At 36.5% G+C, this 20,654-nt stretch overlaps 1 protein-coding gene across 2 annotated transcripts in view; it reads left to right on the top strand.

The window, feature by feature from the left end:
• The window catches only part of Lrrk (Leucine-rich repeat kinase), a 283,300-nt gene that overhangs the window by 169,785 nt on the left and 92,861 nt on the right, over window positions 1-20,654 (top strand). For both annotated transcript variants that reach the window (XM_069824217.1, XM_069824218.1), the window contains exons 9-15: window positions 520-852; window positions 8,002-8,193; window positions 12,578-12,757; window positions 14,607-14,752; window positions 16,732-16,891; window positions 17,864-18,040; window positions 20,109-20,317. In XM_069824217.1, the coding sequence (XP_069680318.1) occupies window positions 520-852; window positions 8,002-8,193; window positions 12,578-12,757; window positions 14,607-14,752; window positions 16,732-16,891; window positions 17,864-18,040; window positions 20,109-20,317 (1,397 nt within the window). The remainder of the gene's footprint in view (window positions 1-519; window positions 853-8,001; window positions 8,194-12,577; window positions 12,758-14,606; window positions 14,753-16,731; window positions 16,892-17,863; window positions 18,041-20,108; window positions 20,318-20,654) is intronic.

Consider the following 20,654-nt stretch of genomic DNA (forward strand, 5'->3'; position numbering starts at 1 on the left):
TTCACAAAGATTTGTTATTTATATACTGTTAGGTTGAAAGGAATATAATATGTAATTACATAAAAATCTGGTCCCTACTGATCAGTCTGTTTCTAGTGTTCGAACAGTGAATGTACTGTATAAAAATTTCGAAGCATAAAGTGTTTCCTTTGGAAGATAAGGCGAATATTGTAAGTGACACTGAATGTGCTCTTTCGCAAGTGGGTCGACAGCATAGTTTAAGTAAATCAACTGTAACAGTATATAGTATAAAGTGTAATCCATTCCACAAAAATGAAATATTTTAATTACTGTATAGCATTTTATTTTCTTGTTCACAATTTCATTCATTCCTGTCATTTAAGGTTAGGGGAGAGACACTTCGGATATAGTGAACGAAATATGCAAGTCCACAGAGGTTCACTGTATCCGGAGTTGACTGTACTAAAAATCACGAACTCTAGTGATTGTAGTGATTGGTTAATAACCAGACATCAATGTACAAAGAAGTGACTTTTGTTTGTGATTGCTTGTCTGCAGACTGTGAAAGAACAGGATCATCCAGAGGACGAGCAGGAGAAGAATGCTCAGGAGATCCTGAGTCCCACACGGCGTCGCATCTCTGATGGCATCATCTCCATCATGGCACGTCTCAACCTGAGTCGAGTAGGTGTGGACAGCCAGGGTGCAGCAGGGAGTGGGAACACTGGCAAGAACGAGTGTCATCTGAGCCCCCTGCAGCTGAACGTGTACTGCAACAATAATAGTGAGACTGCACTGCATGCGGCCGTGCGAGGCAAGCATGCAGACGTGGCTGGTATCCTGCTGCAGTGTGGTGCTGACCCCAACGTTTCCTGTCGTCAGCCTGACCCGGTGAGGATCCACAATCCATAGCTAGTGTCGCTGCTCTTTTATACTAATAAGCTATAACATACTGATTGCTTTGTTCAATAAAGTAACGTTTATTTTCTCATGGAAAAATGCCCAATTTTAGTTTACGGGTAACCAAACTCTCAGGCTCATTACTAGGGAGGGAGCGGATTTTTATGTGCTAAAAAATTTTAATATATTTATTTTTTATGTGCTAAAAAGTACGAAAATATTTGCTAAAAATAAAAAAAAATATTTATTTTAAATATGACAAAAATACCTTACTTAGCTTGAAAAAAAAAAAAAATGTTACTAGGTACTTACCAACCACACTTGAGTCCTAGTAGTTGGCCGAGAATTGCAGTGAACAACAAAGGTCATCTCCAAATTCTCCATCACAAATGCATACCGATTATCTCTGAACAAACTGTGAAAAAGATCTTTCCACATCACAGGACGTCAGACATGCATATTTAAAGAGAGGAATCTCACAAACACATACACCGTCAATTTCACCTACAGGCACATCCTCCAATACTTGAGCAAGTTTACACATTTTTTTATATCCACTGTTTTTCCCAAACACATTCTGGAATTTGTCCCTTAGTAATTGTGCTTCTGAACCTGGTAGCGAGTCTAGTTCAATTTCCACGGCACGCACCTCCCTGTTTCAGGCAACAGGTTTTTGGATGTTTCTTGTTTTTTATGGTGTCACACAAAAACTTAAATTTGCTAATAGTAAAGCCAAATCGTTTTTTAAATAACTATCTTTCAGTATATCTTGAAGGATATCGATTGACAAAGCCTGATAAGAGGGAATCACAACAAGATATACTCGATATACATGAGCGAGAGGCGAGAGACTTGTTTAAATTAAATAATGTTCATACCCGAGCTCTCATCTGTTGTCTTTCACAAACAAAGCGTGCAATGAAATCATCTTCAGCAACAACAAACATTCCTAATTGTGTGTTGCAAGATCTCTCCTCCTTGTCCATGTTCATTTATTCTCTAATAATAGCACTGATATGCTGTAGTAGTTCTCAGAACTTGTGACGATACTATTACGAAAATGGATCACGGATACATCACGGAGCTCTTAGAAACACGAAGCAACCAAGAATTCGTAAAAGAGATAACATACTTCTGAGTGATATAATTGATTTAGTTTTAAAATATTTAAAAGTTCTTGTAAAAAATTATTTAAATAAAAAAACTCTAAGATTTATGTGTTTATAATAGATTTCCTGAAAATATGTATTTAAATAATTTTTTTGTGAAAATATGTGTTTTTATGTGAAATAAAATTCGGGTTTTAAACTTGAAACTTCATGTTCGGAATTTTTAACTTTATTAATTGTGTTTTATCACACGTAAAAAGAATATTTAATTACATAGGAATCCGCTCCTTATTCATTACTGGTGGAACCAAAACAACTCCAATAGATTCTATGAGATTCCTCACTAATATTAACAGCATCAAAATGACAATAGAAGAAAAAGCACTGATTCAATATGAAAAACTTATCAGATTACCAGGAAACATTCATACAGTCCTCTCTGTAGATTAAAAACTCAAAGTTTCATATCCATGGTTCAAGAATTAAAACAGAAAATCAACATCCCGAATTTAAAAGAAAACTTACAAGTTAAACCAAACCCTTTAACTCTATTAAATATAGAGTATAATCTAAATTTAACAGAAGAAATATTTAAATCAGAAGTAAACACTGCAATAATGAAACAATTGTCTTTAGAGACAATTAATATTAGATACCCCCCACAAAACTGGCTTCATTTATATACTGACGGATCCTTGATCTCCAGGGAACAAAGTGCCGGTGCAGGTGTTACCTGCTGTCTCTTCTCACTTTATAGATCTCTTGGATATTGAACAACACGTTTTTATGGAGAAATCATTGCAATAAGTGAAAGTCTCAAGAATCTTCTTTGCCACATCAATAAATTTAAGAATGCAGTTATATTGTCAGACTCCAAAGTAGCTATTCTATCAATAGTCTCTAGACAACCTTCATCTCAAACAACAGAAATAATTAAAATGTTCTCTCAATTAATAACACTCAATAAAAGAATTGTATTGCAATGGATACCATCCAGTTCACAAAGTACAGTCGTAGAGAACGGTTGTGTAGTAAGCAGCATATACAAGTAGGTTAGCGTGTGAAGAAGGTATGGGCGACGACCTAAATTCTTACAGGGCGCGAATCGGGTGCTTCAATGCAGGGCAGTGTTGCAGATGTTCAAAAGGTGAAAATGCAATAGTGTCTGATAGCATCAACATATTTGTGGCCGCAGCTGTTTTATCAGTTCTACTGATTATTGGAAATGTGGAGTTAAACCCTGGTCCTGGAGATACAGAAGGAAGAGTCTACAGTGATGAAGTGTTTCAAAGAGAATGGATAAACTATATGAAAGAAACGAGAGAAGACAGACTAAAGGCAAGTTTTCTACTAAACAAAGTAGCAAGTGATATAGATACATTAGTAAACAGATACACTGAAGTGGAAAAGAAGTTAAAGGAGGTTATCCAAGAGCAGGTGGTGTTAAAATCGATAGTTAAAAAATGGGAAAATGACAGTAGAATTAATAACATTGTAATTTATGGTGTTGAAGAGCGCAATCATGAAAAAGGAATTGATACTGGTTTCGTAGTGTTAGAATTATTAACTAAGTATTTCAGTCTAAACTTGGACATAAGTGCGATTAATAACGCGTATAGAGTCGGTAACGGAAAAAAAAGACCAATTATTGTGAAATTGAACAGTTACTTTATCAAAGAGCACATCATTGCCAATACGCGTCAACTCAAAGGCACAAATATATTCATAGAAAATGACTTTGCAAAAGAAATTAGAGAGAAAAGAAAGAAACTAATTCCAATATTAAAAGAAGCTCGAGGTAAAGGATTGAGGGCAACTTTAGTAAAAGATAAAATGAAGATAAACGGAAACATAGTTAACGTAGAGGCCTTAAATAATCAATTCACTGAGGATTTATTAAGTTGCTGCAACAACAGAAATAACGAAATAGAGACTTGTGGAAATAGAGCATCATCGACACCACACGTAAACAGAAGTGCATCACGAAACAGGAAGTCTAGAAGCGTAGAGAGGACTGATAAGAAAAGTAACTCATCAAGCGGGCAGAAGGAATCAGAAATAACAAATAGAAGAATTGATGAGCTTACGGCAGTGAATGATATTAGAGCATACCTAAGTAAACTAGACAGCACTGTTTTCACAGATCCCTTTAGAAGAAAGAAGAGTGAAGAAGGAAAACCTTGTATGGAAGAAGAAGCTGGAACCAGTGAAGATGCTGTTTGGGGAGCTGGGGCACAGACTGAAAGAACGACCAGTGAGGGTAGTCCGAGGCGCGCATGTGAAAATACTTCAAGGAGAAGCGATTGTGGATCAACCGGCAAAGTCAGCGCAAGTGAAGACCAATTAATAAGAATGCCACATGCCGTTGGTAGTCCTGGGTGCGCGAGAGGAAGTGCTACAATTTGGAGGAGCTGTGCGATACCGACCGATGAAGTAGAAGCAGGTGACGAACAGTTAATAAGAGGTAAAATGACAAATAGAAACTCTAACAGAAATAAAGTAGATTCAATCAAAACTATAGATACTGAGCGAAACTACCTACTAAGAGATAGGCATCAGCAAAGATTAAATTTTCCTAAAATCAGAAAAACTTATTGTTAATTAAATAAGGTAAGAAGACAGGTTTTGAAAATAAGATAGAATTAGGTCAAGGTTTTTTTTTAAATAATAAAAAAAATTGAAAATAGAGAACTAAGGTAGTTATTAAGGTATTCCGATAGTTATATTAATTAGTAAAAGTTCAGAAGAAAATTTGACTTTATAAATTGGTTAACTAATATATTTTAATTTCAGTAAGAATGCAATTATAATAAATTTATTAGATCATAATAGAAATCATAATAGAAATGAATCGATAATGAGTACATGCGACATAATGATGAAACTAAATTGAGGTTGATTATGTAAGCAATTTGTCAAGCTTGTTTTTAAGCAGGCATGCGGTAGTCTTCGTAGAAGTTACGCAAACGTTTCTGCTGACATGAAAATATTGTAAGAAAAAAAGATTAACCTACATATGGAATGTACCGATTCAGCTATTTCAGGTTCATGACTTACAGTATGTCGACATCTGATCATCTAATTGGAATAATAAATTATTATGTAAAATAAGACCTAAATATTACAATTAGATTTTTGAAAAGGAGCAAATAATTAAGGTTTAAAGTCTTAAGGTTTATCACGATTGGTTTAAACATGCACTAAAACAAGACGTAAGTGCAAGTTTGAACCAATAAATTATTGAGATGTGCGATAGATTAATTAGTTTAGGAAATTGTATATTTATTATGTAGAACTACATTTGTATATAGATCTTTTGTTAAATTATTAAGTTTTGTACTTTTGTGAACAATATCAATAAAGCTATCTATCAATGGATACCATCCCATTGTGGAATCCTGGGAAACGAGAATGCAGATGCTTTAGCAAAGAAGGGCAGCACTGGTACTTACAGACCTGTTACTAAATCTACTCTGTGAAAAGATTTATTAAATCTACATATTCAGACTTCAACAAACAAAATTTGATAACACAATCTCAATGTAAAAAATGGAACTCTCTGCATCATAATCCACAGTTAATTCCCGATTTACCACGAAAATCGTCTGTAGCTGCATTTAGATTGGCAACAGGCCATGACTGTTTGGCCAAACACCTGCATAGAATTGGAATATATCAGTCCCCTGGCCAAACACCTGCATAGAATTGGAATATATCAGTCCCCTAACTGCCCATTGTGCAACTCAAACCAAGAAATGGATTCGGAACATCTCAAAATCTGTGCTTCAATGGCTGACCATGACAATATATTTGAAAAATATTGGAGTGCAAGAGATCAAATTACTTTATTGTCAAATGCTTGGCATTAAAAAACAACAACTACTACTACTACTACTTTACTGGGTAAAAATATGCAAACTTATCTTTACTACTATTAATAAGCATTTACTTAGCAGAGGGGGGGGGGCAAATGCTAATTGGGATTTCCCAGTCTCTAATCAGGTGAAAAACCCTGATAGAACTGTTATTTAACCCAGTGGCGGCTCGCAACCTCAAAAGTTGGTGAAGCTCTTTTATTAAGGGACATGATGTACGACTTACCTATTTTTTTCATAGATTAAGTTGATTTGTCTGTCTCTACGAATGGGGAATTTGTCACTGATGTCGTCATGAAATGGCTGCTTCTCAATCAGATCATGTAGCAAGTCCTTGTGAATGGAGATGCATGCCAATGATGTTAATTTCGCTTGTGCCATTGAATTTCGAAGATTTGTTTTTGTGCAGTTGAGTGCACAAAAAAAAAAAACACAAAAACTTCGCTCCACTGCAATGCTTGTTGACTGTAATGTCACAATAAGGGAAACGAGCCTATAAGTTTCTTCAATACGCCTTTGTTTTCTCTTACAAGTTTTAGTGCTTGTATCAGGGGAAATGTTCTGGTACTCATGATCTGCATAGAGAAGCTCTAGTTCTGTTTTCAAATGACTTACTTTGAACAAATTTGGGAAAGTCTTTTGTAGAGCGGCAAGAGCATTAGAAGGAAAAATATTAGAATACTGAAGAAATTTTAAAGTCTTGGCAAAAGAGCAAAACTGAAGCTGTTCAATATCTTGATATCTAGTGTTAACTTGCATAAATATGACGTCAAGTATTTCAAAAATAATTGTTTGTACTTCTGAAAAAGTTCACCTTCTGATAGCTTAAAATATTTCCGCCCAGAAAATTCACCCCTTCCTTTAGCCTCTTCAAAAAACTGACGAAAACGTAATCTGTTTTCACAAAATCCATCCGAGTTCCATGCCAATTTTTTTATTCCAACTAACAAACAGGGCCAAGAAAACAATTTTTCCAAATAAGAATTACTGCACAGCCACTGATATTCACTGTACCACGCACTTTTAAAATGTTTGGTGTAAGATCTTGCACCTTTCCTTTTCAACTTTTTTGTCGATATATTAATAACAAGTGTTGGTTTCCCTGCTAACAATTTTTTTTTTATTTTAGTCGGTTATTTAACGATGCTGCATCAACTACGAGGTTATTTAGGGTCGATGAGATTGGTGATAGCGAGGTGGTATTTGGCGAGATGATGCCGAGGATTCGCCACAGATTACCTGACTTTCACCTTACAGTTGGGGAAAACCTCGAAAAAACCTAACCAGGTAATCAGCCCAAGCGGGGATCGAACCCGTGCCCCAGCGCAACTTCAGACTGGCAGGCAAGCGCCTTAATCGACTGAGCCACGTCGGTGATTTCCCTGCTAACAATACATCTCTTTCATCACCTTCAGTCCATCGCGAAAATGGTGTCTGTAACATGCTACACACTATATCCTTTATAGGATACATTCCTTGTTGTTAATAAAATATTTGAGTCACAACTTTTAAAAATAATTATAAAACTATCACTAAAAATAAATAACTGCTTAGTTAACTTAATTTTCTAATATATCGTTTTAGCATCAAGACATAACACAATCACTCTATTCAAACGTCTCACAAACTGAAATTAACAGGTACAAAGAAGTGTGAACACTGTGAAAGACAAGGAATTTTATCTCATTGTATTCGTGTGCCGTTATTTTCCTTTCAAAAGAGCCAAGCCAGGAAGCTATAAGGTGTTTGCAGCTACAAGAGAAATGTTTTGACAGGTTCTATAGAAATCTTACAAGGGTTCGTTGCCATGGTTACCCGTAAACAAATCCGCAAATTGAGAAGCTCTACCTCTGAAAGAGGAATATAGCTGCAGTTGTCACCCTTCCCCAGTCTGCGGCAAGACTATGCACTGGTGTTCCATAATGCAGAATACCTAAATGCAGAACATATCACAACGCAGAACGTAAAAGACAAAATTGAAGTGAAATAAAATAGAAATATTAAAATACTTGTAAATAAGTGAAGTTACGCTTAGTAAACAGGTGAAGTGCCGCTTCATGAGCTTCACCCGAAAAACCGCCCCTGATTTAACCCTTGCAGTGAATTTTTCCTTGTACTAGATATCACCTGACTAGGAACATTTCTGTTGACTGCAGATGGTGTCAGACTCCGATGACTCTGGTGCCTCCTCTGGCTCAACAGCCCTGGTAGAAGCCTGTAGGAACCGAGATATCGGCATGGCTGACCTGCTGCTGCGTCACTCTGCACGTGACGATGACTGCAAAGCTCTTCGAGTCACCACACGCAACAGAGACGACATCCTGACAGCCAAACTGCTGTCCATCAAGGTGAGTCTTCCTGCTGAAATATGCGGAGTGGGTTCACGAAATTACACTAGCACTTACTGAATTTATTCTTAGAGTAATTTCAAGAGGAGAAAGTTAATATGAAAATTAGTCTGATTCTTGATAAATACAGTGCTATAATGCTTTCAGTTCTAAGAAAAATAGTATTTATTGTCGTCTATCAAAGATTAGGTTGATACCTATTCTAGCATCTTCAACTCATCCTGTGCTCGTCGTTCACAGGGAGATGAGTCTGTAGCTCATCTATTGTGCGACTGCTATGAACTGCCCATCAAAGAGCTGTCATCTTTGGAAAACAGTTTCTAAAGCTTGATGAGCTATCAACTGTCCCAGTCCGTGATTTGATTCAGTTCATTAACCCTTAAATGGTAACATGGGTGAAAATTCACCTTTGAGAAATTTTATTTCTCTCCCGTGCATTGGTAAACCTGTCTAGACTGTTGGCTCTCTTGCTATGTATCTTTCTCAAGTAGCTTCTTAACCATTGTTGAAATGTATTTGAAATATTTTTATTTGCTGTAGTATAGCTCTACAAAGCAGACCTGGGTGAGTTTTCACCCATGTTACCATTAGTGTAGATTAGTAATTTATTCAACTTCTTAGTACATGTGTCAGACGAATTGCAATTCTCTTCTGCGTTCGTTTGATGAACACGGAGTTTATTATTATTGACGGTAAGAAATGTACTTCCGGCGAGGTAGAGAAGATAATAATGAATGAAGATGATGATGATGAAGATGACGCATTTGATGGAGAGGGGAGTGTGAAGGACGATATTTGTGAATAAGATGATGTAGTAGATGATATTATTGAGTGCGGTAGTGACAATGAAAGTGATTTTACCCCAGAAAATAATGACGACAGCAGTGTTAGTGCAGATGGTGTTGCAGTCCTGAAAAGCGCAGAAAACCAGAAAATTGCTGGTTTGAATGTAAGGACAATAATATCATCATTCCGAAGAAGTCAGTCCTAAAAGGGAAAAATGGTAAAGAGTGGACATCCAAACATCCTGAAAGACAAAAGGTACCTTCTCGAAATATATGTAGAACAACCATACCCGGGCCAAAAGGTGATGCTCGAAAGGTAAAAAGTCCCGAAGACAGTCGGCGTCTTTTTTTTTGATGAGGATATGTTGCAAGATATTGTTCATCACACCAACAAAGAGATAGCTTCCCAGAGACTGAACTACTTGTCTGAGTAGAGGTATACTGGAGATATCACTTTGCGAGAATTAGAGGCATACATAGGTCTACTTTATATCAGTGGGGCCAGAAAAGATAATCATATGAGTGCCGAATTTCTGTGGGGTACATTGGGTAGTCCAATTTATGTTTCAGTTATGTCACTAAAGAGATTTCGATTTATAACAAATTGCCTGAGATTCGATGACAAGCAGACCAGAGAAGCCAGAAAGGCTGCAGATCCTTTTACATATATTCGGGGACTATGGAATAAATTTTTCGTTCACTGTCAAGAATATTACAAGCCATCAACAGAATGTACTATTGACGAACAGCTTCTGGGATTCAGAGGTCGCTGCAAATTCCGTATGTACATCTGCAATAAACCGGAAAAATACGGCCTCAAACTTGTGTTCATGTGTGACTCTCATTCTAAATACCTAGTCACAGGAATACCTTACATAGGAAAATAAACTTACAACGGGCCTGAACCTTTAGCACAGTACTTGGTGAAGGAATTAGCAAAACCAATTTATGGCACCAATTCCAATATAACTACTGACAATTGGTTTACATCTTTCCCCCTCTTGTCGGAGATGTTGGCTCATGGTATAACTGTGGTTGGTACTGTACGAAGAAACAAAAAAGGAGATTCCTCCGGAAGCTCTTCAGACCAAAGGACTACCAGCAAATACAGCAATGTTTCTCTTCGACTGCAATACTAATCAACAATTGATATCATTTTCACCAAAGAAAGGTAAAATTGTATTAGTAGCCTCGACCATGCATTACACACCAAGAGTGTCTGAACAAACAAGGAAACCAGAAGCTATTGAATTTTATAATGAAACTAAAGGAGGGGTCGGCTCGTTTGATCAAACGTGCAAGAACTATTCCTGCAGTAGACGTACAAGATGCTGGCCAGTAGCAGTATTTTACGGATTACTGAATGCAGCAGGAATCAATGCATTTATTGTTTGGGCTTACGCATGCGCAGCCCGTGGAGGAAAGACACCCAACAGACTGGAATTTCTTCATAAGCTTGGTCTTGATTTGTGAACGAAATTTATGCAAGAGAGAGTGACAATCAGGAATCTTCCTAATGATCTTAGAGTGAAGATAGAATCCATATTGAGTGAAAACGATTCTTTACCGGTTAGCTCACTGAAAGAACAGAAATCATCTGAAACAGGACCACGACAGGGACGTTGCAAACTCTGCAAAAAGAGTGACAAAAAGTTTGCCGTGAAGTGTAGTGTTTGTGAGAATTTCGTGCGTGGAGATCATAGAGAAATAACCTGCAAGAATTGCACACCATAGAAAATAAAAAGCGTGACATTTTTCTCTTAATTATAAAATATACACTGGATTTTTTTTAATTCTATGGTGCAAGAAAACCTTCATTACTTCTAACAATATTGTCAATTTATGCTAAATTTCAAATTATTTTGTGTTGAGCTATGCTGTGTTATGTTTCAAGTATGTTTAATATATGAAAGTCAAATGCAGCATTATAAAAATCTTAATTTTTGTGTTGGGTGAAAATTCACCCATGTTACTAATAGTGTATAATAAACTGATGTTGCCAGTTAACATCAAACTATAGGACTGATAGGATATTATGATGTGGATGCGCAATAGATCTTTCAGGTCGCAGTAACACTCTGTATGTATTTCTAGATTCACCCATACACCTGCATAGAATTGGAATATATCAGTCCCCTAACTGCCCACTGTGCAACTCAAACCAAGAAATGGATTTGGAACACCTCAAAATCTGTGCTTCAGTGGCTGGCCATGATAATATCTTTGAAAAATATTTGAGTGCAAGAGGTCAAATGACTTTGTCAAACGCCTGGCATTAGAAAACAACAAGAAGATTCACCCATACGTGCTACATGCTCTGCCCATCTCAGACATCTGGATTTAATATTTCTAATTATGTTAGGATCACCACAACATGACGCGACCTCAGGTTGTGGATAGAGGAGATGACTTCCAGATATGGAAGGTAGCTGCGTATATATTGAATAAGCAGTTGCAGATAACTGATAAAGGGTGGTCCTGCAGCTTGGGGATTAGGTGAAGGGTTAACAACCCATCACCGTAAAAAAAACAGCTTGTTACGAAACCCCAGTATAAGGGATTTGAGGAGGCCAAGGCGTAGATGGGAGGATAATATTAAAATAGATTTGAGAGAGGTGGGATATGATTGTAGGGATTGGATTAATCTTGCTCAGATTAGGGACTGATGGCGGACTTATCTGAGGGCAGCAATGAACCTCTTGATTTCTTAAAAGTCATTTGTAAGTAAATAAGTAATTATGTTAGATGAAGAATACAATGCATGCAGTTTTGCGTTTTGTAACTTTCTCTGTTCTCCTGTAACTTCATTCCTTTTAACCCCGAATATTTTCCTAAGCACCTTATTCTCGAACACTCTTAACTTCTGTTCCTCTCTCAAGGTGAGAGTCCAAGTTTCGCAACCATACAGAACAACCGGTAGTATAACTGTTTTATAAATTCCAACTTTCGGCTTTTTCGAGAGCAGACTGGATGATAAAAGCTTCTCAACCGAATAATAACAGGCATTTCCCATATTTATTCTGCATTTAATGTGCTCTCGAGTGCCATTTATATTTGTTACTGTTGCTCCAAGGTATTTGAATTTTTCCACCTCTTCAAAGGATAAATTTCCAATTTTTATATTTTAATTTCGTACTATGCTGTGGTCACGAGACATAATCATATACTTTGTTTTTTCGGGATTTACTTCCAAACCTATCTCCTTACTTGCTTCAAGTAAAATTCCCGTGTTTTCCTTAATCGTTTGTGGATTTTCTCCTAACATATTCACGTCATCCGCATAAATAAGCAATTTTCTGATACTCGTATACTTAATAGAAAACATATTCTGGCATTAATGACTTTATTGTCAAACGCCTGGCATTAGAAAACAACAACAACAACATTCTGGCATTGTTGTAAAATTTCAGAAAGACTTGAAGTCGCAGAACTGAGTTTTGTTAGATATTGGGAACACACAAAATTTAATATCAATGAACATAGATGCCCTCTCATAATGCCTCCTTTCTTCCCCCTGCTTTTGTCTTAATTGTGCAGAACAGTGACATTATTTTAACTTTGAATTCTTGTGAATATTGTTGTAACATTGTGTGTTGCAGGCTTACCCAGATCCAGAGTACAAGCTGAACAAGTCGGCAATGACTGAAGAGGGTCTCCCTGCCCTGCCGCAGCTGGGACTTTCCAGTCTCACGTACAGCTCGCTGTTTCCCAATACCTCCGTAATGATAAACTGGCATAACCAGCAGTGTGACCTCTCTCAAGTGCGCAAGCAGTGGCTGGTCAGTACCAGTTTGTTACATAGTTTGTTCCATTGTAATAAAATCTAATTTATTCTTTCGTTCATTTCTTACACATTCACTCATACTTTAAAAGTAACATGTTTTTGTTTTTCATAATTGTTATTGTTAGCATAGTTGGGATTGTAAAGATGTCTGGGATTTGAAATAAAAATTTGATATTTCTTTTCATTTCTGTCCCTGCATTTAAATTTAACAAAGTGGAACATTCCTATCAACTACTTCAAAATCGCTTCCTCATTCCAATAGGCCTAGTTTCGAGATGACAGTGCAATTGCTAATCGAAACGATTCATACATCAATATGACGCCAATGATTTGTTTGAAATAGTAATGAATAATATGACATCATTATAGAAAATTGGATTAATTTGGAATTTAAATACCACAGTTAAGTACTTTCGAGTTATGTTAAATGAATTTATTATTTTTGTCTTCATACTCCCCGCATTATGTAATCACCCCCATTTGTGTACAGATAATAGTGAATTCATTATGATGTCACATTCATTTGCTCCTCTTTATGACTTAATTATGGCTGGCTGGATTCGAAGCTACTTTCTTTTAAGCACATAATTACTTCAGTCATCCAAAACCTGCTGCTAAGTTAATGATGTTACTGTATAACAGAAAGTGTGACCAGATTTCTTAAATGTCAAGCACATAATTATTCACGTTAAAATAGTAATTACTATGGAAAAAAGCGAACCTTTTTCCTGTGTAGGGAAGTATACCTATTCAGTAACTGGATTTTTAGTTAGAAATGCTATCACTTGAACTATAGTGATGAATTTATTCATTTATCACTTCATTCATTCATAGTGTTCTCCTCAATGGCAGGTCTTTCACTGCAACCCCAACATTCTCCAATCTTTCCTATTTTCTGCCTTCTTAATCTCTGCATATGATCTATATGTCTTAATGTCGTCTGCGTATGATCCATATATCTTAATGTCGTCTATCATCTGATACCTTCTTCTGCCCCGAATACTTCTCCCATTCGCCATTCCTTCAGGAGGCAGTTTCTTCTCAGCCAGTGACCCACCAATTCCTTAATTCCTTTTCCTTTTCGTGATATGTTTGCAATTTTTCTTGGGAAAGGTAAATGCGGTAGCTTCCCATTGCTTTTCACAGATCATTCTCTCTCTCTCTCTCTCTCTCTCTCTCTCTCTCTCTCTCCGCATCTTAAAAGATTCCAGGAGGCCCCTGTATGGAGGTGAGAAGGGCGGATTTGACTAATTAGACCCTCCGGACATAACCGAAATTCACCGCAAGGGTTCAATATCAATTTTATCAGAGTTTTTGATCCAATCAGAGACTGGGAAATCCCAATTAGCCTTCGCTCCCCCCCCCCCCCCATCACTTCATTGACTCAGTCTTCCATTTAATTTATTTTGTTATATTTCTTTTTCCGTAATGTATTAATTATTTCATAACTATGTATATGACACATTATTAGAATTGAGAACCATTTTTGCAAAACTTGCTAACTGAAAAAACTAAATTTTTCAGGAGAGACAAAAGACTGAATGGAGACAAATAGGTTATAGATGCAACCATCACACTTTGACACACTACTATGAAGAGAAATAATTCAATTTTACTAAGATAACCTTAACATCGTGTAGTGGTCTGCTTTATGTTAACGAATCCACCAAAATCTCAATTTTGCAAGTTTTGCAAAAACGGTCCTCAATTCGTCATATATTGTAGTTACTGGTATGGAGAGGTGTTCTGTATTATTATAAATTTGTCTGTTATATTAATCTTGGTGTTTGGATTAGATTGTACCTGTTTTAGCCTCCACCTGTACCTTATATATGTTTCTCCAGGTAGATGCAGCACTGAACGTGAACCCAAAACTGAAATTGAATCCCCGGAACCAGGACATCGTGCTGTATGCTATAACGAGGATAGATCTGTCCAAGAATTCCCTCACCTGGTTGCCACCCATCATATTCCAGCTTCCGAGCCTCAGGTAAAGAAAGTAACACCTACGTGCATATTAGGAAAAAGGGAAACAAGCATGAGTTACCGTTCACAGCAGACATAAATAAATATGGTAGATTCCTTTTTGTCCAGTCGCAGGGCCTTAACTTGCTGTTATTCGTCCCGACTCTAGAAGCAGGCTCGTAGATGTCGCTAGAGCTGAGAAAGACTATCAGAGTGTATCACAGGTGGTGGGTCCACATTACATTCGTAATGAATGATGTTGGTGAATTGTTGGGATGTCACAGGAGAAGTGGGGTACCCAGGAAGAACCCTTGTGTTGCCTGGACTCTGGGCTTGCCCAACACAAGTTATAAATTCATGGTAGAGCGATATTTGAACCCAGGTCCCCTTGCTGTAATTCCAGCGCTCCTAACACTGAGCCACTGGTAAATTGAATTAAATTACGTAAATAAATAAATGACTGAATAAACCATATTGCTTCTGTGATACTCAGTGGTAGTACACCAGTTAAGTGGCAAAGTCTTTGCATACGAGTTCGGAGTTTCATGCCACTTAGATGATGAGCACTGAATCAAAATGCACTTAGTTCTTAATAAAATACTGTACAGAAGAGAGCAAACTATAATTAACCAATGTTTTTTAACCAGATGGCATATTTTGAGGATCAAGTAGATACGGAAGAAGCAGTTGTTAAGGCAAACCAACAGCATTGATAGATTCAGTACTATCAGAATATGGGAAAACCATATCAAAGTGAACTTCATTCGTGAATGAACTAAGCAAATTTTGATTTGACAATCCTCAGATCTTATGAGGGTTATTATATGTGGCCGCTAAATGAATGAATGAATGAATGAATGAATGAATGAATGAATGAATGAATGAATGAGAGGGTGAAAATGGGAGGAGAAACTTTAAAAAAGTACGCGAAAACGCTTCCTTGCAAGAGTGTTTGGGACTGAGAAAAACTGAATATATGAGCTCCAAGCCTGATGGTCACTTGTCTCACTCCGAGTTTCGCTGTTTCACTGAATCATTCAATCTCCTTAATGTATCCAGCTGTTGATGACAACATAAAGTCCACTGTAGTCTATTCAGTTGTTGTTTTTCACGAGAAAAGAGGGTATTTTGATCGGTGTTCATTATAGATGCCTGTTGCTAGTAACCAGAGGTGGGGTGTAGGCTATTTCACTGAAAGAGCTCCAGAAAATTTTGAAGGGGAAAATGCCGAAAATGGACGCAACCTAATAGCTACCACATATTGGCTGGGAGGGTGGTAGGCGGTGGAGAAGCTGATTGCAGGATCGGAAGAAGAGACGCTGTAAGTTGTAAGTCGAAAGGTACATTGAAATGTGCAGTGCAAGTAGGAGTAGAATAAATTCGCTCATGTAACAGAGTAATTTGTGAAAGCTAAGCCAGGGCATCTATGTGAAAATTTATGTTTGGAAAAATACCAGAATCTTTATGGGGAAAGGGTTGTATGTCCGTGGCCCATTTCTTTTAGGGCTCATACAGACATTTATCTTAGCGCAGGCTTGGAGAACTGGGCGACAATTGTGGTGTTACGTTACTCATCCTTTCCTTCCAGCCCTGCGTCATTGACTTTGTAGGGGAGGGGATTTGTGTTCAGTGTCTGTCTTCTGTGATTTTGTACGGGCCACAGATACGTCATTCAACGCCGGTGGACTGTGGACAGGAACCAACGCTTTCCCCATGCTTTCCGCCCCTCTCTCGCCAGTTCTGTATCCCTGTCTTAGCACCTTAGAAAAACCACGGAAAAACTTAGGCAGGATGAGTTGTCTCAATTTACGAGACTAGACAATTGGAAATCCTGTTGCAATTTTGTTTCACTGTGGAATAGATTTTTCTCTTTCTAGCTCTATTCTTCTCACTGGAATATTATATTTGAATACATGGAACCTTTGTAATTGTAAAACATCTTGTAATAAACTGAGAAGAATTTGTTTACTTAACGTAACATTGTATGTTCCGCTTCTGCTTTAGGTATCTGAATGTGGCTCAGAACAAAATAGAGAAATTACCACCATCTGGTGATCGCACTGTTCTTATTTCACCAACGAGAAGACAAAAGACTGGACGAGTGTCAGCCATGCCTGATAGACTGGGCTATACTGCCCCTGTGTTGGAAGAAGTTTATCTTCAGGTACCTACAATTTTATTCTTAATTGCATTATCGTAACTCAAGTAGGCCTATTTGATGTAAAATATAAATTCGATACTGTTCATTCACCTTATAAATAGGCGGATGATGTTATACATAATAAAATGTGTCTTTTCGTTGTCTGATTCTTCTCCTCCTCTTCCCTCTTCCTCAAACCATTAAAATTTGTAGAGTGTATGTAATTATTAATACACAATATACAAATGTCTGACACTGGTTTTCAAATAAAATTATTTAAATTAATAAGTTATTTAAAATTACATATTTTATATAAATTTATAGATTTTTTTTTTTTTACTTCAAAAGAATGAAATTATTTTAAATCATTTTTATAGTTTTAATTAAGTCTAAGTAATTTCAAGGGATAAGTTAATTTAAATTAAATATTTAATAAGTTAAAATTAAGTATTCCAAGAAATGTAATTGTGTAAATTTCGCGTTTAGTGCAAATGAAGCGTTTTAAAATGAGAGAATGTAAAATAAACATTTTGTGTTAATTATTTTAATCTCTATCATTTCAAGTTTTAAAACAAAATATTATCGGTTTTATTGAAAAACAAAAATTTTATGGGGTAGTACTAAGGAACCCTACCCCCCCCCCCTTTTTTCCTGTTGATGATGAACATTTTATTGTGATAAAAATGTATTGTATACTGGCATGTTATATTTAGCAAATTAAGTTGTCATACATTTAAATATTAGATCACTGTAAATTCTCATCATTTTGGTCTTGGTCATCTATGTTTGTACGAGTATATCTGAAATTGTGATTACATGTTAACATATTATTTCTTTCCTCACCTCTTGTTTTTCTGTGGTTTCTTTTCGAGTGTCACCTCTTTTACGTCGTCTATTGCTATTTATCTGAAACGTGTTCAGTTAAGTTAAGTTTACAAATGTTAGCCTTACATTGTATAGAATCTCTGAACCTAATGCTGAATGTGTTTCTCATAGGACAATCGACTGGAACAAATCTGTGAGGACATCTTCAGGTTGCCATCCCTTGTAACGCTGGATGTATCCAACAACAAGTTGCAGATATTACCGTACAACATGTGGAAGTCACCCAAACTGAAGGAACTGAATGCTGCGTTCAACCTTCTGAAAGAACTTCCTTCTAATCCTCCAGAGGTATATCGTCATAATAATCTCAACATCTATCTCTGATTGAAGTTCTAACTGATATGTACGTCTATTATCAGGCAGACATCTCACTTGACGATATGTGTCAGAGGAAGGGCAATTGTTTATATGCATTGCAAGTCTGATTAGTGTAAGATATTACTGGTTCGCAATGTATGCAGTGAGGGGAAAAAGGAACTGGCCACTCTACCCATTATCTCCTGGCTTAGTTGCCTCATGAGTGATGCTTTATTGGTGTCATGAGGTTCAAACCTGTCTTTGAACAGTTGACTAGGCAACAACATCAACATCCTGCTGTCAATATTTCTTTTTGAATGTTTGAATTTTGTTCTCTCCAGTAGTTTCATTTGGGAGCATTTAACCCAATATTCTAGTGTTCGAGTTTTTTCAACATCTTGTTTTTAGTTGGTGCATGATTGAGATCTATATCGAAAATTGAAACAGCTTTTAACCTACTTAGTATTATACCGTATTTCTGTGTTTTTCCTGGTATCTTAGATTCAATGGAGTGTCATGCCTCCAATGTTGTGTACTTAACTTTGCATCACCTTAGTGACCCAGTCTATGAATGCACTGTAGGCATTGCTCTGGGTGCACCATGGGAAATAAACTACATAGCACATCATGTTGATGATGATGATGATGATGATATTATTATTATTATTATTATTATTATTATTATTATTATTATTATTATTATTATTATTATTATTAATGAAAACTGAAATATCAGTGGGGGAATCGGGAGTACCTACCCCATAAAATTCTACCATGTACACTGTCTTTATCCACTACAAATTTCACTTGGAACTGAAAGTTTCAATTTTTTGGCTAACAATACGCAGTAGAGTAATGAGAGTCTTTAATGCAAGGATGTATTACAGGCCTGATGGCACCAGGGTACTATTTTTGAAGGCCAGACAGCACCAGAGCACTTATTTTCATATTATCGTCATATTTTGACTTTATAAAAAGTCATATTTTATTCATATTTAAACAGTTTCATAATGAGGTCTACTCTGCAAACCTAACAAGACAGATTCTAACTCCTGACAATCCATAAGTATTCCTGCGGAGATCGTGATGATGATGATGATGATGATGATGATTATGATGAAGACGACAATTATCAGTACTACTGGAATCCCAGAGCCAGGACATTTTTTGGTTAGAAATACACCACTGCTTTATTGTATTTGAAATAATAGTTAAAGCATATGAATCGGTCGGAGCTAAAAGGAACTAAGTCAAAATATGAAGTTTTGGGTTATGCAACAATTTGAACAACGGATGTCATGCGCATCAAACAGTGGAAGAAGGAACTAAGACTTTTAAATATTCTTTTGTCTTCTATAACATAAAAATATAATATTTGTGTTATTAGCGGAATATTTTTTGCTTCTCCTGAAAAGTTGTGAAAAGTGACTTAGTTCCTTTTAGCTCCGACTGATTCATATAATAAATAGTATTTTGTTATTAAAAATATATCAACATTTTCGTAAATGATCAAGGCGATAAATGCTTAAAATTTTAAGGTACAGCTCACTGTCTTATTCATTTTCTTTAAAATATAAATTTCGTCCAAATATTTAGCTTTTTAAAATGTTTAAACTAACCGCCACTATTTCTCAGTGCTAGCATTTTGAACTTGTAAGTCAGGGAGTCCGGTTCAAATTCTGATTGATTCTGACTGTATTATTATTATTATTATTATTATTATTATTATTATTATTATTATTATTATTATTATTATCATCATCATCATCATCATCATCATCATCATCATCATCATCATCATCATTCATTAGGGGTACAATGTGAATCCACCGCTCTGGTACACTCTGGATAGTCTCTGATGAACTAACTGGTCTATGTTTATCGGCACTAGTGACATCTGTGAGTCATGCTCTTCAGGGCAAATAATGGCAAAATTAAGAGCCCTAGAAAAAAAAATTGTAATAATTTACACAGCTGATAAAACTCACTTGTCCATAAATCATTAATGGTTACAAAGTTGAATGATTAAACGTAATAAAAACATTTCTCTGTCCTGCAGCAAGAGTCACAAGACACGATAAGCGTAGCTTCATCAACCGAGTCTGGTCGAAGTAGCTACCAAGATGGAGGAGGGGACACACTGTTGGAGTTGAGTGGTAGTGTGGATATATCCACTGCATCAGACAATGAAGGCAACTCGACGAGTGAAGAGAATCTACTGGATGCCCATACACTCCACGCAGCTTTTGTGAAGGCCAAATCTGTTCAGTGAGTACTTTGTGCAAGAATTGTCATGTTATAGTTACTATAGCATTGGTCTTTGTGTTACTTGTACAAGAATTGTCTAAGGTTACCGGTTTATTCACCGGCTAACCATCACTTGTATAAAGTGGGCGAAAAATTCGTATACCCTTGTCATCTATATAGATTTAAAATGATTTGATTTGCTTATTACGAATCCGAAACATCCACATGTACTATTCCATGACTTCTGCACAGACAAATGCCTCTTCAGGTCTATTTGCTAATCTTCAGTAGCATTTGTAGTGTGACAGTTGTGAAGGCATTGCTCACAGCATTCTTGGCGTTTGAAATGTAGTGCCTT

Source organism: Periplaneta americana, chromosome 4 (assembly GCF_040183065.1).
Source record: "Periplaneta americana isolate PAMFEO1 chromosome 4, P.americana_PAMFEO1_priV1, whole genome shotgun sequence".
Lineage (NCBI taxonomy): Eukaryota > Metazoa > Arthropoda > Insecta > Blattodea > Blattidae > Periplaneta > Periplaneta americana.